Genomic DNA, 24687 nt, shown 5'->3' on the forward strand with positions numbered 1-24687 from the left:
TAGAGTCACCCACAGGCAGAAGCAAGAGGAAAGAATGAAGGAAAGAAAGACAGAAAAGGGAGTGTAAAGTCACCCATAGACAGAAGGACCTGGACAATTTGAAGGAAGAAAGACAGAAGAGGATGGATGGAAAGGAGAATGGAGGAGAAGAAAGGGCAGGCACCCAAGAGCAGCGCTACATCCAGTGAGTGGATGGTGAGTGCCCCCACCTACCACAAGTGAATAGTAACAATGATGTATAACACTCTAGGCGGTTGGGGGGGAGGTAAGCAGAAGGCATACTATGGAGGGTGGGGGTGAGGGTGGGGTGGGGAGAGCCTGGAGGGGTGGTACGGGGGTATAGAAGTGGGAGACAGACACCATGAGACAAAGAGGAAATGCGGAGAGGGAGTACAGGGGTGTGGAGGGTAGGTAGGGGGGGATATAACCCTCCCCAGGGAGATAGAGAGGGGGGGAGAAAGGGGGGGATCCATGGTGGCGTGATGGAGGATGGTGGGGGAGGGAGAAGGAGGGAGCAGGAGGCGGCCAGAGGAGAGGGAGGGGGAGAGGAAACAAAGGTATTGGGGTAGAGGAAGGTGGCGAGAGGGCGGTGGGGGTATCATCCCCCCCCACCATGGATAGGGGCCCAGATCCTCCGCCCCCCCACTCAGGACTTGATTCTCAGTGGTTTGCATCAATATACGTCACAATTGGGCCAAAGCCTAGTTTCTGCAGTTTTTTGCAAAGGCTCCTCTATCGATCATGTTCAGCTTCTAGTGAAATTCTGGAAAAGGATCAATCAATCCTATTAGTACTTTAGGGGTTAATTACCCACTAAACCACCAGGTGCCATAATTTGGTTGTATGGTTACCACCCAGCATAGTAAATGGTTTCCTGGTGTACTGGAAACCATTTGGCTTGTCACTCAGTGTAGAGTCACCCATAGGCAGAAGGAAGGGGAAAGAATAAAGGAAAGACAGGAGGAGGAGTGTAAAGTCACCCAAAGGCAGAAGTGAAAAAAAGAAAGGAAGGAACGACAGAAGAGGAAGGAAGGACAAGAGGAAAGGGCAGACATCCAAAGCAGTACTACATCGAATGAGTGAATGGTGAGTGCCCCCACCAACCATGATCATCACAACATGTAAATCACAATGCTTATTTGAGGTGTCATGATCAAGACCAGGACATGTGTGCTATCGCCTCTATTCTCTGCCTGCCACAGTCAACAGTGTCTACCACCCTGAAGAAGGGTGAGGCCATGCTGCTGCAGGTGAAGTGGCCACCCTGCCAGTGTCTTGCCTCACCAGGTCCCGGGAACCTGCGATGGAAGAGATGGAGAGGATGCTGAAGACCTGAACAGAGGACCAAAACTGGAGGAAGGCACTCCTTGGCATGTCTATTATCTGCACCAAGGTGCTCTCTCTGTGGGAAGAGGTGAAGGTGAAGCGCGGGTTGGAGGAAAAGGTAGCGTTCAAAGCCAGCCAGGGCTGGTTTGGCTGCTTTAAGAAGCACACTGGCCTGTGTCGCATGAGTCTGTCTGGGGAGGCTGCGAGTACTGACCAGGACGCCGCAGCGGCATTCCCTGCCGTGCTTAAGGTGCGAATTGAGGAGGGAGGCTACAGTGCAAAGCAGGTGTTGAACTTCAATGAGACTGGCCTCTTTTGGAAGAGGATGTCATCCAAGACATTCCTTGCAATAGAGGAAAAGTATGTGTTGGGGTTCAAGGCTGCCAAGGACTAACTCACACTTGTCCTGGAGGGCAACACAGAGGGCAAATTGAAACTAACACCTCTCCTTGTCTACCACTCTGAGAATCTGAGGGCATTGCCTGGCTATGTCAAGGAGGACTTAAGAGTGATCTGGAAGTCAAACAAGAAGCCCTGGCTCACCTCTGCCATTTGCTAATCCTACTTTCACTCCTACCTCTCACCTGCCCTGCAGAAGTACGCCTCCAAGAATAACCTGGCCAACTGCTTTTTCCTGGTGGTAGACAACGTTCTGAGCCATCAACTTTCAATGAATTGGGCTCATCTGATGATAAGCCCAAGCCATCCACCAGCCATGCATCTCTGTAGCCCTACACCAGCCGTGGAAGACGTGCTGCACCACTGGTGATACATGTCCCATGAAGCAGATCCACATCTCCATCCTCCTTTCTCACTCTCCCACTCTCTCAGCACCTCGCTCTCCTGCTACCTCCACACCATGTCAGCCGTCGCATCAGTCTCCCGCTACTTCCACACCACATCAGCTGTCACGTCAGTCTCCCTCTACCTCCATTCCACATCAGTTGTCGCATCAGTCTCCTGCTACTCTCACACTGCCTCACCAGCCTTCCCCCTCAAGCTATCCCTTGCCTGATGCAAATGGGTTTTGGGGATTTGAGGAGGATGAGTGCCCAGGTGCACCAGATGTCCCCTAGCCTCGGGGGGGATATTGTGCCCAAGATGATGATCAGGACCGGACAAGGAACTAAGTGATGAGAGTTGTTTGTTGATTTTAACTAATTTTGATTTTGTTTTTTGTTTTTTTCAGAATTTTATGATATTTCAGAATTAATCCTTTCATTTAGGTTGATTTTTAACTGTTTTTAGACTTAGAGTAATGTGTTTTAGTCAAAGGTGGGGTGAACACTTTCATTTTTGGGTACAGTTTACGAAGTTTGATTTTTTTCCAAAACAATTAATGAAGATTTTCAGACTTTCTTTTTGGGTTAATGTGAGTTATACACTACTTTTAGGCTTAGTTTAGTTTGTTTTAAAGCTATTTGGGGCTTTAAGTGAGCTAGAAACTTGTTTTCAAACTCTTTTGGGTGGGTTTTGGACTTAGTTGGGAAGGACCACAAGGCTCCCTAATGCATCCCTATACTTCCTATGTTTTAACGTCCCCAGTATACGATGCCACGGCTCAGCGATGGGTTTTCCCATACGCAACTCACTGTTATAACGGGGACCGACCGCATAACATAACTAGGTGACTCTACCGTATGGTTATACATATGTCCCCCAGCTTCCTCACTATCCCATGGGAAGAGAATGGTGGACTTCAGGAGAATGGAAACTTCAGCCTACGGTCCACCAGTCCACTGATTTCACATCCAAATGAGCCCTGGGCAACAACAACAACAATAATAATATAGCACAGCAAGTTTTTTACCTCTTTCATACTCCACTTTTCCTTAGGTGGATGGTCTTTCATCGCCACGTGGTGTTGCCGTGGACTGGGTGGGTGGAGTATTATATGTTATAAACTCTGGTGAGCGCAGCATTGTAGCGGTAACTTTTGATGGTTCGCACAAGGTCACACTTCTGGCCACACGCACTGACCGCATGTATGACATTGTTGTCGACCCACAGTCAGGGTGAGTGTCATAAAATTTTTGTTTTTTTAATGAGGCTTGGAAAAATTGCATGCTTTCGGCGAACCACTTAACATCATATGGCCATGGCAGACAACCTGAGTCAAGTCTCCAGTCATACTGTGTTATACTGCCTCTCATCATATTTCTATCACTCTTTTTTTTTTTTTTCCCATTCTCTTCACGGTATGTCTCATCCCTATTATCTTATTGGTGATCTACAACTTGCAGTTACTCATCACCAAATGATTTTAGGCCTTGAGCTGTTCTCAACCATATTGTATAGTCCCAAATATTACATTTCTGTATCACATCTTGTCTTGTTCTCATTTTTTCTTCCCAGATATTTCCTGCATTTCTTTGTTGCTTATGCTATATGCATTAAATTAGGTTGTTATATTATGTGACTGTGGACCTCAGATATGTATTAACTACACAGTATAGTCGTCCTTCACTATTTGCACATTTGTTACTGCTGACTTTGATTATTCGCAAGTTGATATACCCTCCCAAAATACACTTTAAACAAGCAGATGTAATATCTGTTGATGTTTAGGACACTACAAAGGATTTTTTACACACATTTAAGTTGTGGCTATAAGTGCTCTTTTAGGTGGGTTTTATTTATTTTTAAAAAATTGCTTTTCTCAGGGGTCTGTCTTCTTTAACCCCTGCAAATAATGAGGGATGACTGTATTATACTACATTAATCAGTATATATGTACTCACCGTGGCTGTACTCTTCAGAGACTATCTAGTTTACAGATAAGGCTGGATGTTAGTATACAGTGTTCGAGGACCTTACTTGAAAATTTTTTACTTTCATACGGGAGTAAAACTTGGGCACTGAGTGACATCTTTACAAACTATAGGAAAAAGCAGGAAGTTGGGGGGGATCTGAACAGCTAAAAGATAAAGCTGGATGAATGGTGAAAGTTTTAAGAAATTTATATGTACTTTGAACTGGTAGGGGTACAGGAGTGAGATGTGGAATAATTTGATGGCTAAAAAGAAATACAATGTGGACATACTCAAGAATGCATATAGTTTGCATGTCATGCAATGGAAGATCAGAACAGAACAATTCTCTGGGGAGTGAGAAGAAAGTGGAAGAATTACAGTATGCGAGAGGTATTGTACAGTACATAAAAATAAAGTACCATAGCTTGGAGATGGTCTTTCACAACCATTCCCAGTCAGGTTATTCTCAGGAAGAAACAAAGTGCCATACTGACTGTTTGATTACAGTAATAAATCATGGCACCATAACAACTGAGGTCACTCTTGCAGTACGAGTAAAAGCAGAATAAAGGTAAAATTATACAGCAAGCGCTTGCATAATGTGTGATCACAAAGCGCGATTCTCACATAACATGGAAGGTGCCATTTTGTGTCACAAAAATGTCACAACATGGAAAAAAACAGAAATAATGCAGTCGGAGGAAGCCACTCATATTTTACAGCACCTGACCACACGGTGATGATGGAGATAATGCAGCGGGAGGCCCCTATTTATGTTTCAAAGTCATACTATGCGGCCAATGATAGACAGAACACAGTGCAAGGCATAAAATTACGGTTGGAGTTCACACAAGGCGGCAAGTGATAGACAGAGCACGGATTGCATCAGCTTATGATGTATTGCTATCACATGTCTGCGCAGGGTGTCATCACAGTCCACTGAGCATTCTTAACCCAGATGAGCCTACCCTCTCATCCGTTCTGGCTGCACACATGCTCTATGTGATCTTTGCTCTTTTTTTTGGCCACTTGACTCAGCCCGACCATGACCCTGCCAAAAGTTGGAAGTCTCTGACGCTGGAGCAGAAGGGGGATGTCATCAAGAGGAAGGAGGGAGGACAGTGGAACTGTGACACTGCGATACTTTACAAAGTTAACGAGTCCATCATTTGTACGATTCTTGGCAAGAAGGAAGCCACTCTGAAGACAGCTCAGGCATATGAACGACAACCCATGGATATGAGGATATGAATGTCTGACTCTGCTCTCATAATGATGAGAGGTTTCTGCTGATGTATTGCAACCAGAACGAAAGGGAGGGCGTGCCAATCAACTCGTTATTAGGTGGGTAAATGTCCTGAAAAAAATAAAAATAAAAATCCTCAAAGTTTGAACTTGGGGCTGGCTTAGGTACCATGAAACCCTTGAACATGTAAATATATGGCCCTATAATGCAAAATTTTCATAAAGTGGGAGCTCCAGGGTACAATATTCCAGCGTTATGATAGTCTATCTATCTATCTATTGCCAGACGCCTCAATCCCGTTTGGGGTGGCCACAAACAAATCGCCTCCAAGTCGCCCTGTCCCCCGCCATTTCACTACCCTGCTCCCAACTCACACCCCCCTCTCTCATATACCTCTCCACCCCATCCCTCCATCTCATCCTCGGTCTCCCCCTCCCTCTTCCACCCTCCACCTCACTCACATACACTCTCTTCGTCAGTCTTTCACCCTCCATCCTCTCCACATGGCCAAACCACCTCAGTGTGTTCCTCACAACGCTTCCTATCACATCCACATCAACACCACAACGCTCCTTTATATCCTCATTCGTCAGCCTGTCCCTCCACGTGACTCCACAAGCTCCTCTTAAATAACTCATTTCCACTGCTCTCACTCTTGACTTGTGTCCTTCCAACAACGTCCAAGCTTCACTTCCGTACGTTAGAGTTGGTATCACAATACTGTCATGTAGTAACTTTTTTACTTCCATGCTCACTTCCCTGTTTCTTATCACTGCCTTCAAGGAACCAGCAACATGATATGATAGTGCTGGCTGTATATAACATATACATACAGTCCATGAGCTTAATGCGCGAGAATTTGAGCGGCAGAATCTTGCTCTCGGGAAATTTCGTGTTTTAAAATAACATACCTTAATGGGAAAATTCTAACTGGTGGGGTGGCCCCCTCAAAAGTCACCCCTTTGGCCTTGGTCTGTCATTTTGCCTATGTATTATGTGACATTAAACATGTACACAAGTGTAACCCACAAAATAGCCCTTTACCTTAAACTCTACAGAGGAAAGGCTCAGTTGACTTGAAGTGATGGGGTTCTGAGCTTGTGGGTGATGAGCTTCTTCTGCTATTTTGGGGGGAAAATGGCAATGATAGCAAAAACAAGTGGGGTTCTGAGTAAACGAAAGTACTGTATACACCATGTGAGATTGCCTACCCTCAGCTGAGAGAAGCTGCACGGATTCCCGCTAAGTCACACGGCACACTGACATCGTAATGACCTGCATCACTTCCTCCTCATGCGCTCTACAAGGGTAGGTAGCTCTCCGTGGCACGACACAGGATTCAACTCACTTTGCCGCCCCAATTTCATTTTTTCAAAACCGACTCGTGCACAACAAATTACAGTACTGTATTTCATTTTTCACCTTCCCATCACGCCCAGGGCATTTTGCATCCTAGAAACTCGCGTATTAAGTGAAAGGACTATACAGCGAACTCTCCCATAACACACAAATATTGTTCCTGGAAGGTCCCACTTTATGAGATTTTCACATTATAAGGCCATACGTTTACATATTACAGTAAATGGTTTCATGGTACCCAAGCCAGTCCCATGTTCACCTTTTGTGGCAATTTTCAGGGATTTTTCCCAGGGCATTTACCTACCTAATGATGACTTCGTTACATACAAACACTGGAGGCTTCCTCATCTTCAACTAAAGAGGTTGTGGGCTTCCTGGGGGAGTGGGACTGGGATTCTGAGGCAGATCATGGTGGACTTTAAATGCATTCTGGTCTCTGAATGAAGTACGATCAGCCAGCTTCAAGACAAGGAATTTCTTACAATTATCCAGCGCATAGACACCAGGCATTGTCTCAACAATGGAACTGAAAGTTTTCTCAGACAATTTGGTCCCTATCACAAAAGAACTCCTCTTCCTCTTGCTTCCAGCAGCCTGATGGGGTTCAAGTGTAAATATGGTTGACAGACTAACAGGAGTTTCCTGCAAGCTCTCAATAATCCCTGGAGCCTGTGGATGGGCCGGGAGCTCCAGAGACGGAAAGGAATCATTAGTGGATCCGTTATACCGGCAGGCTTCATCAACAAGATATTCAGGACCCTTGGTGTGCCGGGGGTTGGCAGGAGGAGAAATGTGGCCAAATGATGATAACTCATGGGCCTGACCACACGACACACAAGGATCAGGACTAGGGAAAGATATGCCATAAATAAAGAGCTAAAACCCTCACTCCCCCACCCCCCACCCATCACAACACCATACACAGGGAGGCAGAATGGCAGGTCAAAGAACACCTGACAACTCCAGACGTAGTGGAAGAGTATTAACAGGTAACCACCACACAACCAGATGACAGCTCCAGGCCAATCAATTGCCAGGCCATGTGGTGCCCACTTGACGCTAGCCAAAAATGACCTGCCGACTGACCTGATTGCATCTCACCAAGCTGCCCATCTAGACAGACATGGCAAGCAAAGAGGTATGTTGCTTGCCATGAGGTGTAGCAAGCAACATCACTCAATCATCAAGCAACCTGTCTCTTTTAATGTCATCGGATGCCATGCATGACAAACACGTGGGAAAGCATTGTCTCTGCCTTATGATGACCTGGGAGGGGAAAATCATCACCACCAGCAGGCCCCCAAACCTGGTGATGAGGGGGAAGCACTTGGTTCACAAGATCAAAGGACATCAATCCTAATGCAGCAGCCGGGCCACCAAAATACGGAATGCTGCCGGCCATGCTTCAAACCCAATAACCACTGCAAGGTAGCTCCCTTTCAATGGGGCAAAGCACCAGAGATGATGATAAAGTGTCAGAGATAATGATAATGATATAAGGGTTTTGTTTTACCCAAAACCTTGCTTTCTCTGTGGGGTGGTTGTGGGGACAACTTTAGGAGGGGAGCTGATGCCTTAATATGCATCACTGCACACAAATGCTACATAATGTTTTGTGAATTTCAAATTATTCTACACGCACAGTGAAGTTACACCCCCTACCAGAAGTGAAAAATTTGATTTAGTTTTGCTTCCAGAAGTATTTTAATCGTGGTTATATTTGGGAAGATTTTTTTTTTTTTTTTTTTTTTTTTTTTTTATATGATGCATTGTTTGAGTTTTTTTTTTCTTATGATGTACTCTATTTGTAAATGTATAATACAATAACTTCTGTATGTATCCTGTCAGCCAGTTGTTCTGGACACACTGGGGATTCAGTCCCTCAGTTAATGTGGCAAGAATGGATGGTCACGATGCTCGATCACTGGTTAAACGTAACGTCTTGGGCCCAGTGGGGTTGACTATCGATTACCCTGCTCGTCGACTTTACTGGGCTGATGTCAAGACTAGCAAGATTGAGACAGTTAATCTGGATGGCTCAGACAGGCAGCTTATCAAGCACTTCACTCCTGGTGAGTTACCATTAACAAATAATAATTTAAAATTTCTCTCTCATTCAGTCACTACTATTAATTATTGTCTCTCTCATTTTATTACAGTTACCATATGGTTAAAGTGTTGAGCAGAATCCAGAAAATGGAAAGAGGAACATTTTCCAAAGACATGGCCCATGCTTTCATTCCCTGTCAGGGTCTTAGAATTCTTGATCTTACCCTACAAAATAACCATCCATAATAAGTTCTTCCATAATCACCAGTGCAGAAGAGCCACATCATCTACTTTCAAAGTGTATAAAGAGTGGCATACTCATTCTTTTAAACTATCATCTTTCATATCTCACTCATCAAAGCGCTGAATGATCTATCAGGTCCCAGTGCTTGGCCTTTGACCTAAACTTCATATTCCATTCCATTCCATTCCACCCATAAACAAAAAAAAAATATGATTTACTTAAGAGACAGAGGGACCAGACCTTCCACACTGCAGTATAATGGTATCACAAGTTCATACAGGCTGAAACCACCAGGTTAGGATTAGACTAGATTAGATTAAGGTAAATCTGATTATTAGAACAAAACACAGTTGATTAAGGTAGGATAAAATAGTTTTAATAAGATTTTGTTTGGATAAATTAGAATATGAGAATTTGGGTTAAGAAACGAATAATTAGGTTAGATACGGGAAGTCTTAAATAAATGAGGTTAAGTTAGGATAATACGAGCTAGATTTAGATAAATCAGCACTGAGGAGGGTAAATTGGTGACAAAATGGCCTTCTAACATGGCATTTGTCTATCTCTGGCACTGTTGCAATGGTAAACAAAGACTGTTGCATCAGCAGTATACTCATATGTTCCTGTTTCATCACCCTTTATTCATTTTTTCAAATTGGAAGAAAGAAGGAACAAAAGGCTAGAAACCCACAAGACTGTTCCTTCCTAGAAAACAATATAACTGAACCAAATTCAATAGCTATTCATTCTGAGATGCCTGGACACATAGCATTTACATGAGAGGTCATTTACTCAGGGAAATACAAACATAGGAAGACAGTTCCATAGCTGACCTGTTTGCCAGAGGGGCGACCGTGCATTCTGCTTATTTTCGGTAATTAGTTGTTAAACTTTGACATGGTTAATTATACAATGGTAAAATTATACTTATATGCATTTTATTGTTTAGCTTGAAAGTGCTACCCAATTCAATTAAAATGGTGGCAAACATTAAAGTATATTACAGTTTGGTAATTAGATGTCAAAGCAAATAAGCAAAATGCATGGTTGCCCCTCTGGCTCAGAGCACCTCATATGAAGGACAGGGAATATCAGTCAACTCTTCCATTAAAGAAGTGAACAAAACAGGGGTGACAGTTTGCTGCTAGACAGGTGCAATGCATCTACATTTAAGGAGAGGGAAAGCATGAAGAAAGTTCAGAAGAGTAGTGACCACTGAAGTAACAACAGAAAAGAGATAAAGATGCAAAAGTGTGGTGGAGAAACAGAGGGTGAAGAAAGTCAGTCAGAGGAGGAAAGTTAATGTGACAAAAAACCTTTGACCCCACCCTGTTGATAAGAGTTGCACATGGGAAGTGCCCCACTCACGAACATTGTATTACACACAGGCAAATAAAACCCCTGTATAGAGTCAACAACTGTGCAGGGGTAAAGAAGGCACAGAGCTGGCATAGCACACCTAATCTCTTGGAGGCAAATTTGTTCTAGAGTCATGTTTTTGTTCAATCAGTCCTTTGGTTAGTAAAGGTGTTATTCTCCATCTCAAAGTAAAGTCATTTAAGACAACTTTATCAAATTTTATTGTCTCATACAGTACATAATCCTACTTTTTCCTGCCTAACACAAAGCCTAACCCTGCTTTCCACTGAATTACGTGTAATTATATAACACAAAATTATATTTTATGAACTTTCTTGGAAACTCTGATTATATCCCAGTCTTACTGTATAATGACTAATCATACAACATATATATATTTCCTTCTGCCTGTGACCTCCAGTCCTTTAAATGCAATGTGTCCAGGCATCTGGAAATGAACAAATCTATATATATATATATATATATATATATATATATATATATATATATATTTTTTTTGAGGGAACAATTACTGTAGACTTCTGGCCTCTGGCTCTGACTATGAGGGAACAATTTCAGGCAAATGATAAAATTGCATGAGCCCAATGTTCAAGTAGGAGGAGTAGAAGGGAAATGCAGTGTACTGAAAGAAATCCATTTACAATGAGAATTGCAACTTACCTAATGAGGGACTGAACTATCAGAGAAGTTGAATTTCCAACTCAGTTGGTGGGTATCGGGTTTGGCACATTTTTACACAGCCTTTGTTCTCTGCTAAAGGCAACTAAAAGGGATAAAATTTGGAGTAGATTACATGCTCTTTACAGTGCACAGGGCTGCCTTTCTCCTACTGATTTGTGTACTAAAAATATCAAGAGCTTTACTCTGGATCTCAGTACCTCATATGAATACAGTACAGTACTGGAAACTGGAGTTTAAGGATAAATGACAATTTAACTCTTCAAACTTGTAGTGAAGGTACGGAACTATATTAAAATTCAAAACACAGTGATAGATGGACTGTGTAAACATTTAAAGGGTCTTATGATACCAAAGTTAAAGCTTAATGAGGCAGGTGGACATTAGCAGGGATTGCAACCACATCTGCTTATCCATTTCACTGTTTGTGTTCTGTCTAATTTCTTCCTTTTCCTTGACAGAGGAGGGTAGCCCTTTCAGTGTGGATGTTTTTGAGGATGAGCTGTACTTCACAACTCGTGACACGAATGCAGTTAAGCGAATCAGCAAGTTTGGACACCTACGGGTTGGTCAGTCACCCCCCATGAACTTCTCTCACTATGACATCAAAGTTACTGATGTAGTTATTGTCCAAGAACAAAAACAAGATACAAACTGTGAGTACTGAGCTTTGATTTGTAATTTAATTTAAAGTCTGTTTTAGGAACATGATGGTATTAGTGAGTGCTGCTTATTACAGTTCAAGATACTGAGGAGTATTAAAATGTGTGTGCGTGCATGCGTGCGTATGTGCATGTATTTACCTAATTGTGATATACAGGAAATGAGCTACACTCGTGGGGTCCCGTCTCTGTTTCTCAGTAAGTCAAATTTAGCTTTAAACGCGTTTAAGTTTTTAAACTGGGCAATCTCTTTGTCCAGGCTATTCCACAGGTATATACATCTATAAGGAAAACTATACTTCTTGATATCCTTCAAGCAGCCATGCTGCTTGAAGGAGATCAAGAAAAATAGTTTGTGTGTGTGTGTTCTTACCTACCTAACTGATCTTACCTAATTGTAACTTTACAGGAATGAGTCAAGCTCGTACTGTCCCGTGTCTTAAACCACCTTTATCGTACATATCCTTAAATTTGTGAATTGTTTTGGCACACACTATTTCATTTGGTAGTGCATTCCATTGATCAATTGCTCTGTTTGGGAAACTGAATTTCCTTATGTCTTTATCACCTCTCTTCTTATGCAGTTTTTTGCAGTGTCCTCTTGCTGATGCTTCCCCATATGTTAAGTAATCATTTATGTCTATTTTCTCCTTCCCTGATATGCATTTATATAGCATTATCATGTCACCTCTTTTCCTTCTCTCCTGTAGTGTTGGTAGATTCAGTTTATTTAGTCTTTCTTCGTAGCTTAGGTCCCTTAGGCTTGGTATCCATCTTGTAGCGGCCCTTTGAACTTTTTCAATCTTGTCTATGTGTTTTTTGAGATGAGGACTCCAGACTACTGATGCATACTCCAGGGTTGGGCTAATGAATGATGTTATTATCCTTCTTAGCATGTCTTCATTTATGTATGTGAAAGCTATTCTCATATTTGCAAGCAGTGTATACATGTTCCATACTCCATACTATCTCAACCAGTTCTTGGTAGAAATCATCATCCTGCTTTCTACCTTTATCCCTTTTCTTTTCCAAATTTGCTTTACTAAAGTATGTGGCCATTTTGCAATACTAAAAGCACAGAGTACTTACATTCCCTGGGGCAGTTGTAGTCTAAACAATCAGCTGATTGAGCGCATTCTTTAGCTACTTGGTTCTCTTTTCTGTTTGAACAAGACTTGCTTAAACTTCTTCTTATTTATTTTTTTGTTTTAACAATATAAAACCATTTAGTCTAACCTGGTACAGAGCTTGACTCATATAAAGATACTAATTTAGGTAATGCCACTAGCCGTGCTGGCTCGGTGTGGAGCGCTGTCGGCCCGTGTCCGCTCTCCTTGGTGCCTCCTGTGTGTGTGTGTGTGTGTGTGTGTGTGTGTGTGTGTGTGTGTGTGTGTGTGTGTGTGTGTGTGTGTGTGTGTGTGCACCTGGATGAGTGCATGCATGTGTGTGTGTATCATGTATGAGTTTGGTGTGTGTATGTGAACCACTGGCCACAAAAAATTTTCCTTCATCACCAAGATTGTTTTTCATTTTTTATTTAAATCCTACATAACACTGTAATTCTGTTCAGAGTTATAGATGTTGTAAAATATTCTCCTTTTTTACAGTGAGCAACCCGTGTTCCAGCAACCCTTGCCACATCCAAGCAGTGTGTCTCATGGTTGGCCCCACAACCCACTCTTGCCTCTGTCCTGATGGCCTCAGAGAAGAGATACGTGATGGTATGTACTGCTTTCACTCAGCCTTCTGTTTCAATGTTATATATATATTTTTTTCTTTTTTATCCATTCACAAATTTTTCACATGACACTCCATTGGTTGGCTTGGATGATGATGAAAAGGATAGATTCTTGGATCATTTGGTACATGTGGGTGGTGGTATGGGATATGATGATACTGTTGATTTGGGTGGGGATTTAAATGGTTATGTGAGTGCGACGGCTCCAGTAATATGAAGAGATGCATGGGGGGTGCACATGTCGTACAAGGATTATGGAAGGGGAAAGGACACTGAAATTCAGGGAGGCAATTAACATGATTGTGTGCAACATGCATTTTAGGAAAAGTGAGAGTAGGCTAATTACATATATATCTGGGGGCAGTAGTAGACATATTAACCTGGTCAGGAGGACCGACAGGGGGTTCGTGAAGGATATTACTTATAGGAAGTGACGAGTGTATACAGCAACACAAATTACTGATGACAGGGTACTAAGGAGTGGAAAAGAACCTATATACCCAGGAGGAAAATATGGAACCTGAAAAACCAAGCAGCATGGCATGCCTTCTGTGGTGAGATAAGTATAGTGGTGGCCAAACAGGGAGCTGTAGACAGAACTGTTAATGAACAGTACAAAGCTCTCAAGAACAATCTCTTGAAGGTTACTGTACTGATTCAGTGTTTGGATAGACATGGGGCCCACCAAGTCATTAGGTAACATGGTGATGGGATGAATGCAGAAGCCACAGTTAAGGGAAATGAAAATTTTTACAGAAATGAAAAAGGTATGAGTGACAAGCCAAATGGTTTCATGTACACCAGGAAACCATTTACTAAGCTGGGTGGTAACCATGTAACCAGATTTTTGCACCTGCTGGTTTAGTGGGTAATTATTGCGCTCCAATCGGATTGAGCCGGTGAAGGTTTATTTCCAAGGGGTGGTTGGGGTTGACTGCTCATGTAATGCCACTCAGGAATGAGTGAGGCTGGTCACTCTCATCTTAAATATCAAGACCAGCTGCCTAGCCCCGGGCTACTACGCTCCTCATGAGGCGATGTAGGATTGGATGATGAATGGATGGATGGATGAAAAAGGTATGGTAACTGAGAGGAATACCTGGCTTCCAAATGTAGGGCTAGGAAGGAGGTATACAGAGAAAAGTCTGAGTCTCAGAGACTTTAACTGGATAGCCTTAATAGTGCTGAATGGAAGAATTTGGCAGTTAAGATGACAAAACAGATAACGAGAGAAAACAGATATCATAGGTGAACAGTCTGTGATGAAAGATGAACGAAAGGTAATGGCAGACAATGAGGATATAAAAGAGACTTGGAGAGAGCAATATACCCAGTTACTGAATGAGGAGTCTGATTGGAACAGGGAAGATCAGGAGACAGCGGATACAATGTTTGGCCCTTGGTCTCTGATTGACGATGCTACTGCTGTGAGCAGAGCAACTGGCAGTATGTATTTAGGGAAGGTGAGAGAGGGTGTCTGGGTTGACTGCTGAAATGTTGAGGGTCTCAGGAGATACAGGAGTAGTTACTGATTTGATAAATTCAGTTACTGTGCTGTTCCAGATGACTGGTTGATGAGTGTTATTGTCAGTGTGTATAAATGGAGGGATGGAGTGGAGAGGTATATAAGAGACAGGGGTGTGAGCTGGGTGCAGGGTGGTGATATGGTGGGGGACAGGGGGACATGGAGGTGATTTGTTTGTGCCCACCCCTTCCAGGATTAAGGTATCTGGCAATAGACAGACAGACCATTCATTACCAATGCCATCCCCCTCTCCATTACTCATGTTTTTACTTCTCTCACCATCCCATCCATACTATACTGTCTAAAAGGGAAAATCTGGGCTTGCACTTGGGGTGCCTGGTACCAATTAGGATTAATCCCACAGGTTCTGCGTATTCATTATCATGCAATTCTGTTATCACATGTTAAGTTCGGTACAGGTTATGCCTGATAATCAAGGGATCACTGTACTTTACTTCTGCTGATATGGAGAAAACCTCTGACAGTTCCTAGGGAGATGGAGATATAGGCGATGAGGGAACTTGGGATCAAGGAGTGATTGGTTAAAGTGGTTAAGTCAATGTATAGGGGTGCTTGCACTCAGTGAGTGAACGGAGATATGATTTATCTGATTTCCATGAATGTGCTATGCATCAGGGGTTAGTCTATCTATCTATCTATCTATTGCCACATGCCTTAATCCCATAAGGGGTGCCACCATGTTGCCCAGTCCCTCTCCATTTCATTGCCCTGCTCCCAGCTCACACCCTCCTCTCTTATATACCTCTCCACTCCATCTCTCTATCTCATCCTTTGCCTCCCCCTCCCTCTCCCCATGGGAGCCCATTTTTGTTTATCATGGTGCTTGAAGCTCTCTTATGAGACTTCAGAAATGGCCTCCCATGGGAGATATTGTATGCCAATGATTTGGTGTTGATTGTGGATGATGAAAGGGAGGCGGAGGAAAGATCTATGAAGTGAAGAACTGAAGAGATGGAATGGGGTAAAGGGTTTGAGAGTAAACATGGGTAAAACAAAAGTGATGATATCTGGGGTTGGTGGAAGTATTATCAAAGTAGAGGGATTATGTTCTTGTGCAGGTTGCCACAAGGATGTGGGAAGTAACTCCACCTTGTGCAGTGTTTGTGATATGTGGGTGCACAAAAGATGTAGTGATGTTAGAGGTACATTGCGGGATAATGTTCACTCCATGTGTGCAGTTTGTCAGGGAGAGCATGTGGAGACTGTCAGGTGTGAAAGGACTGTTCTTGCTGGCGAGTCTCTTGAGTGCGTGGAAGAGTTGTATTACTTGGGAGACATGTTATGTGCTGGACGTGGGGCAGGAGCCTGGCTAGAGTGAGGAGTGGTTGGAAGAAGTTCCAGGAGCTTTGCCTCTCCTGACATTGAGAGGGCTCTCCCTCCATGCTAAGGGATCTTTGTATGTGGTATGTGTTAGGAGTGTTATACTGTATGGTAGTGAGACCTAGGCAGTACAGGAAGAGGATATTCGCAGGCTGAAATGTACAAAAATGACAGTGATCAGGTGGTTGTGCAATGCACCCTTGAATGCAAGGCCTGGGGGAGCTAGGTATACAATGGAAAAGTTATGGGGACGAATGGGACTGGAGTGTACTGGTGTTGTGATGAGGAGAGGTAGACTGAGATGGTTTGGGCATGTGGAGATGATGGGGGATGACCTGGATATCACCTGGGATATCTTGCCCCAAGTGATGATTTTAATGGCAGACTGAGCACTTGATATTTTGAGGGGTGACTTGGCTGAATTATTGCTTTTGGTCTATTGCATCCAGCATCTCAGAATTCTGTGTCTGAAATGATTCATTCCAACCTTGCAAAACCTTGCAAATGACTGTGGTGGTTGTAAGAAGACTTAAATTTCTTCCTGACTGGGTGTCTCCGGGAATGACGATAGTGGGGAAAAAGTGAATACAAATGGAGCTATGCTGTGGCTGTACGATCACAGTAGTGCTTTGTGAAAAGATGGCATAACCTTCATGAAGTGCCTGGGAATGGTCAGATCCAGATGAGCTAGAAGGGATTCCTCAGATGATAAGAGGCATTAAAAGCTCTCACCTCTGGTATCTGAAATCCTTGGGGCAGTTGTGCATGTTTGCCTCATGGCGGAATATTCGGATACCCTTAGGCTCAGCCAGTGACTGGTCTGATGATGGTGGAAAATGGTACATGATACCAATTACTGTGGGTATCAGTACTGCTAGGGGAAAAAATAAGGTTAGTGATACAGGTACTGCTAGTGCTAGTAATGATCATGATGATGATAATACTTTTTAATAAGATGATTAGTGAACATGGTGATTGTTATTCATATCTTAATGTCATAAAACTGTCACCAGGAAAGAAAGAGTGTCACACACGACTTCCTGACTCAGCCAAGTGTCCGCTGTTTTGCCATAATGGGGAGTGTGTGGTGACTGATGGAGGTGCCAAATGCCAGTGTCAGCCCATGTACTACGGAGAATTTTGTGAGAAATACAGGTCAGCCATGTTTGTTGATACATCTGTTTACAATACAGTATAGCTTATTTATTTTATGATGTTTCATATGTAGCACCAGTGAATTAATGGAATCACAAGAATAGTGGTAAGTTTCAGGATGTATTTACTTTGATATAGAACCCAGGCAAGTCACATGCTTGCCCAAGGACGAGTCATGTTTGAAAGCTTGTTTATATATATATATATATATATATATATATATACACACTCAATCCTCGTAAATCGCGTGTTCATAAATCAGGGATTCATAAATCACGGCTAGGTGGCCGTCAGACTGCCGGCAACCTTAAATCACTGTTAAGTCATGAAAATTGTGGACCTAGGCACCCAAGTGGGCCTTTTCTGAGGAGAACTGTAAACCGCGGCATTCAAACTGAAAATCGCGACCCAACAACCAATCACCGCGTGTCCCTGGTGGCATATGTGCATACTAATGCCGCCATGTTGTTGTTGGTCTTGTCCCGCCAGTCCGCACACTACAGACCGTCGCCGTGGAGGACAAGAGTTACCTGCCTTTTTTGTGCAACTTCCCCCCGCCTCTTACCTGCCATAGCCCCTCCCGACCCCCCAATGAAGTGCTCTAAGCAGTGTGGCATCAAGAAGCTGCCGCAGTTGTCATACAGTCAACGTTTGGAGCTCATTTGCTGTGTTGAGGGAGGAGAAAAGTTTTCAAACCCGGTGAAAGAGTTTGGGAAGAACAAGTACTGTGAGGTTCAAAGTTCTTCCCAACACCACCCCACTCCATTCACTTAAGCAATTTCGTCATAGGATTAAGGTGAGATCCCTTAATACATGCACTGAATATTCCTAAGTTTATATGATTGTGTTTGATGGTGCCTAGATAGGTGTAGGTAGGATGCTGTGGGGGCAAGTTGGCCAAAGCCCAGACCCAAATTAATTTTTCACATAAGAGTTATTATTCATAAATCACGGAATCCATAAATCACAGCAGTGGTCCAGACCCAAATTGCCGCGATTTATGAGGACTGACTGTATATATATATATATATATATATATATACACCTTATATGATGGTAGGCAGAATTAACAAAGACTTAGAAAGCTAAAAATGATATTTAGTGCTTATTATTACCAGTTAAAATGCCTCACAAAGCACTGTGACTTCTCCCTCAGGGTTGCTGGTGTCTTGTCCACTCTCAGACTGAGTAGCTTATGATAATGCTTCCCATATTTCCCTTGTATTGGAACCGCACTCTAGTAGTGGTACAGTTGGGGACTAAAGTTTGCCTACTGTTTAACTGCATTTACTTCATAGCTGGGGTATGTCCATCACTTTCCTCCCTGATATATCGTATCAAAGAGAAACATCCATGGGCAGATTAACTTACTAAGCCTCGCTCAGCTTAAGGATCTTAGCCATGAGATGAAAGTGAGAAGTGGAAGAAGTGAGGTGAAATTTTGCCCCTGACTGTGAAACTGGTGTTACTACCTCTGATTTTTTTTCTTTTCTTTGATATATACATGGGACTGAAACAGGGATGTGTGATGTCTCCATGGCTGTTTAATATATTCATGGATAGGGCTGTAAAGGAGGTGCAAGGTAGGGCAGTAGATGTGGGGGTGGCTCTAATGAGTGAGGGTGAGGTGCGGAAGATTCTGGTGTTGCTGTTTGCTGATGATACGCTATTGTTGAGTAAAGATGAATGGGAGTTGCAAGGTTTGGTGAATGAGTTTGGGACTGTGTGTAAGAAGAGGAATCTGAGAGTTAATGTAAACAAGAGTAAGGTTATGGTGTTTGAGAGGAATGAAGTCGCAGAATGCACAGTGAGGCTTGATGGTGAGGATATGGAGAATGTGAGTGCATTCAAGTACTTGGGCAGTATGATGATTAAGGATGGATGTTTTGAGGATGAAGTGCTTGAAAGGGTACAGCAGGGAAGGAAGGGTGTTGGTTCACTGAAAGTGGTGATGAGAAATAGGGAGGTGATTATGGAAGTTAGGAATTCACTGCATGATAGTATTGTGATCCCTACCCTGACATATGGAAGTGAAGCGTGGACCTTGCTAGAGGGGAACACGTCAAGAGTGAGAGCAGTGGAAATAAGTTACCTGAGAGGAGCATGTGGAGTGACATGGAGGGACAGGTTGATAAATGAAGATGTGAAAGAATGTTGTGGGGTGGATGTGGATGTGACTGAGAAAATTAGGAGAAATACACTGAGGTTGCCTGGACATGAGGAGAAAATGAAAGACTGACTAAGAGGGTGTATGTAGGTGAAGTGGACGGAGGGAGAGGGAGGGGCAGACCTAGGATGAGGTGGAGGGCTGGAGTTGAGAGGTATATGAGAGAGGGGGGAGTGAGTTTGGAGGAGGGCAGTCAAATGGTGGGTGACAGAGCGACTTGGAGGCATTTTGTCTGCGGCCAACCTTTGCAGGATTAGAGGGTCAAGCTATAGATAGATAGATAAATTATTTTCTCCCACCGGGTCTCTCCACTGTTTGGCTGAGTTTGTTGAGTAGGTTAAATGGTAGGAGTCTTTTATGCTCTATTTTTTAATGTTATTCCTGTCAGTATTGTTTTGAAGACCAAACTGTTCTTTGATGATCTGAAAGAATTAGTTGCTACCAGATGCTGGAACTGATTGTGACAGACTTGAGCAATATGTAATGTATGCATTACACAGGTTAGGTTTGAAGTTAACAGTACTCTAAAGTCTGAAGTTTGGAGTCTGAGGGCACTGGAGATGACTTGTAGATCACCTTTGACAGTTGTACTATGTAGTTGCCTAGTAAACTGTTGAAATTTGCACTTGATAATGTGAACATAAAATAATGAAAATTATTCTGTATATAAAAAATAAAAATACTAAGGCAGCAACAGGTATATGCACTATGTACAAGGTGAATGCCATGCCCCTGTTTAGCACAGCTGAACTCTACTGTGCCACTGGAGTGCTAGGAAGTGGGTGGCACTGACAAAGGGGTATGGCCTCAGGCCCTAGCTAAAAGATTTTGGACATGAACAGTACAAAATCTCAAATCTGAAAATTAAAATTCCAAAAAATTTCAACTTCCCAAAATACTTTTTCATGTAATATATGGGTGGTGAAATCACCTATCAGCACACAGCCAGTTGGTAACTGAAGATGCAGTTATTTTTTACACACATACAGTCAAGTCGCCTACGGTGCGGACTTTTATGACACGGTTTTCTATGAAACGGCAAGGTGCCAGACCCCCCCAAAATGAACCATGGGCATAAACTACCTATGGCACGGGCGTGGCAAGGTTTGAAATGCACGGGCAAATTCCCCTGGCGGCACGCTGCCCTGTTTGTAGTAGTAGTAGTGGTGGTTCCAGAATCGAAGAGAGTGTACTGAGATGGTATGGTCATGTGGAGAGAATGGATAACAACAGAGTGGTGAAAAGGTACATCTGAGCTTATTTGAAGGAGGGAGGAGGCGAGGTAGGCCAAGGAGAAGGTGGAAGGATATGGTGGAGGAGTGTGTGAGGAAAAGAGTTTTGGAAGTTGGTGAGGCTAGGGGACTGACAAGAGACTGAGCAGGCTGGATGAATATTGTGAGGAGAAGCACATGATCATAGATCTGGCACCCCTCTTTTACGTGACAGTGTCCGGATTGACTCTATCGGATACGTTTATGTGAGGCTACAGAATGTGGTGAATGTTTCTGGCATATCAGATAGAGCCAGGATTCAGGGGGCTTGAATGGTGAGTGAATGGAAATGTGACCCATTAGATTGGGCAAATTTGGGCTGTCTGGATGCTGCTACTCCTCACCCTGTCCTAGGGCGGGAAAGGAGGTCCGGATGATGATGATGATGATGATGACTGTTATTGAAAATGCTGTATAGATACTAAGTATATATATTTATTAATTTACTTGTTTGAAAAATGAATCAATATATCATAACTTTATCTATTCTTTCTCTTGGTTCAGATGTTCTGGATACTGTAAAAACAATGGTCACTGTGAGGTGGACCCAGAAGCAGAAAACAAAGCTGGGGTACCCCAACTGCGTTGTCAGTGTGAACCTAACTGGACGGGACAGCGATGTGAAACTGCCCTCAACACATGCACCTTGGACTGCCAAAATGGGGGAATATGCAAACAAGACGAGGAGGCGAATTCCCAGTACTGCATCTGTAGAACTGCCTTCACTGGTACGTCCCTTGGATCACCAAGTCCCACCTTGAATTATACTTGTCAGCGAAATACTTGTTTATGAATTTTTCAGTGGTCTCACTCCTTTGTATACTAGTTATTCATAGTAGTACAAAGGTAAATCTAAAGTTTCCACCACCATGCTCACTGATTAATGAGAGGACCACATTATTTTGATTCAAGGAGAAATCCTAAGACTCCTATGTCTTAAAGTTATGTAGAAAACTAAACCTGAAATTTTATGAGACTCAGAGAAGCTGCACCTGGTAGTGGGTACCTGTTCAGATTTGAGAAGCAAACCTACATTATCATCCGCATTGCCAAGCTCACCACTTTATTGTAGCAACCGCAATGAAAGATCATTTGCTTCTTTGTACTCCTATCATTTTGTCCACATAGTACTACTAGTCTTTGTATATTCCCCAGGACTATAAAATTCTTCTCTGTTGTGTATTTTATACTTCAGTATTCCTTGACTGGTTTTCTACCCTTACTGGTGTTTGTTAGATCTCAAATTCAGGCAATGTTAGTGTGATACAGTATTTACATTTCCACTGCTCTCACTCTTGACTTCTGTCCCTCCAACAAAGTCCAAGCTTCACTTCCTTACATTAGAGTTGGTATCACAATACTGTCATGTAGCAGCTTTTTCACTTCCATGCTCTCTTCCCTGTTTCTTATCACTGTTTTCAAGGAACCAGCAACCATTCTTCCCTGTTGTACCCTTTCAAGCACTTCACCCTCCAAACTTCCATCCTTACTCATCACACTACCCAAGTACTAACACACTCATATTTTCCATTTCCCCCTCATCCAACCTCACTGTACATTCAGTGACTTCACTTCTCTTGAAGACCATAACTTTACTCTTCCCTACATTCACCTTTAGATTCCGTTTCTTACACACTCTCCCAAACTCATCCACCAAGCCTTGCAGCTCCCCTTCATCTTCACTTAATAACACAGTATCATCTGCAAACAACAGTACAGGGAGTTTCCAAACACAACCCTGTCTCACTAGGGCCACTCCAACATCCACTGCCCTACCGTGTATCTCTTTTATAACCCCATCCATATACGGATTGAACAACCATGGAGACATGACACATCCTTGTTTCAGTCCAACCTTCAAACAGAAAATTTCCCTCTGTTCACTATCCACACACACTGCAGCCTTACCATCCTCATACATACACTTCAAGGCCTTCAGCAACTTCCCATCTACTCCATATATTCTTAGTACTTTCCACAATCCTTGTCTATCCATCCCGTCATATGCTTTCTCCAAATCCATGAAGGCTGCATACAACTTCTTTCCCTTATCTAGAAACTTTTAAACTAAAGATCTAAGAGTAAATATCTGATCTACACAACCTCTTCCCTTCCTAAAACCTCCCTATTCTTCTCCAACTAATTCCACTGTTATTTCCCTAACTCTGTCAATAAGTATCTTACCATATACTTTTCCTACTACACTAAGAAGACAAATGCCTCTATGATTACCATACACTTCTTTTTCACCTTTTCCTTTGTACATGGGAATAATTATACCTGACTTCCCATCCCCTGGGACTCTACCTTACTCCCAGGCCAATCTGCACATCTTCCATATTCATTCTGCTACTATCTCTCCCCCATTCTTCAGCATTTCACCACACACTCCATCTATTCCTGGGGCTTTCCCCATTTTAACTTTCTTCATTGCTTCCACAATTTCTATCCTACTGATTTCTTCCTGTCTTCTCATATCCCTCCTTCTCACAGCCATTCCCCAGCCACTTATACGTGCATTACTTCCATTCTCTGTGTTCAACAATTCCTTAAAGTGTCCTCTCCATCTGCTCACTTTTTCTCTCTTCTTCACTAGTAATTAACCATTTTCATCTTTCACTCCTCAGCCAACTTCTTTGGCACCCTGTTTAACTCTCTTTACCTCTTTCCAGAACATTTTCTTACATTCCCTCCACTTTACACTCAAGTTCCTTCCAAATTCCTCATCCACTCTCTTCTTACTCTCTCTTCCTAATCTTTTCACCTGTCTCTTCCCCTCTACATATAACTTTCCCTTCCATCTCTCAACTTCTTCCATGCCCCTGTTTCTCATCCAGTCACTATATGATTTCTTCTTTTGTGCCACAGCCTCTCTTACCTCTTCATTCCACTATGCTGTTCCCTGCACCCCCTTTCGTCTTCTCTTCACCCCACACACATCACATGCTGCACAGATTTCTTCTGTGAATATCTTGCAATCACCTTCCACATCCCCCATCTGCTCCATTCTATATTTACCCAATCGCTCCTCCACTTCCCTCTTATATTCTTGTCTTTTTTCCATCTTCTTGTAACTTTTCCACCCTCCTTGTATGAACTACTTCCTCCTGTCCTTCCCTCCTTCCATTTCTCCATTTCGTTTGTACTTTTATCCTGACCACCACCAAGTGGTGGTCTGAAAGTCCACTCCCTCAACCTCTATATACTCTTGCATCCATTACACACCTTCTCATCCTGTCATCCACACACACATAGTCAATCACTGCCTTCCGTTCATTCAGTTCACCACCAACCCTTCTCATCACTTGCCACGTATACCTATGGGTCATTTTGTGCCTGAAGAGGGTATTGGCCATCACTAACCCCCTCCCGGCACAAATGTCCACTAAAGCACTGCCATTCTCATCCATCTCTGCAGGCACACCCCACTCACGAACTACTCCATCCACCTTCACATTCCCTGCTTTTCCATTCATATCTCCAATCAAAAACACTCTCATTCCTTTCAAACTTTTCCATGCATGTTTCCACATTCGTCCAGAACTCTTCTCTGACCCTGTTTGCATGATCTTGCATTGGCGCATACACACACACAATCACCCACATTTGTAGTCCAACTTTCGATCTTACACACACAATCCTTGAGTCAAATGATCCATACTCTCTTATATTCTCCTTCCATCTGTTACTCACAACAATACACACTCCTTCTTTTACCCTCATTCTCACCTACTCCCGTGCATATACCCCATCCATACTCACATTCTCTTACATTCTCACCTCTTCATTTAGT

At 42.9% G+C, this 24687-nt stretch overlaps 1 protein-coding gene across 1 annotated transcript in view; it reads left to right on the forward strand.

Moving 5' to 3' along the window:
- The window catches only part of LRP1 (LDL receptor protein 1), a 335280-nt gene that overhangs the window by 261806 nt on the left and 48787 nt on the right, over nt 1-24687 (forward strand). Inside the window, exons 65-70 of the mRNA XM_080272895.1 lie at nt 3163-3341; nt 8533-8756; nt 11497-11691; nt 13305-13418; nt 17315-17456; nt 21399-21622. Coding sequence (XP_080129021.1) covers nt 3163-3341; nt 8533-8756; nt 11497-11691; nt 13305-13418; nt 17315-17456; nt 21399-21622 — 1078 coding nt within the window. The remainder of the gene's footprint in view (nt 1-3162; nt 3342-8532; nt 8757-11496; nt 11692-13304; nt 13419-17314; nt 17457-21398; nt 21623-24687) is intronic.

The sequence above is a fragment of the Coenobita brevimanus genome, chromosome 6 (assembly GCF_032717465.1).
Source record: "Coenobita brevimanus isolate Jiangsu-jjx chromosome 6, ASM3271746v2, whole genome shotgun sequence".
In the NCBI taxonomy this organism is placed as follows: domain Eukaryota; kingdom Metazoa; phylum Arthropoda; class Malacostraca; order Decapoda; family Coenobitidae; genus Coenobita; species Coenobita brevimanus.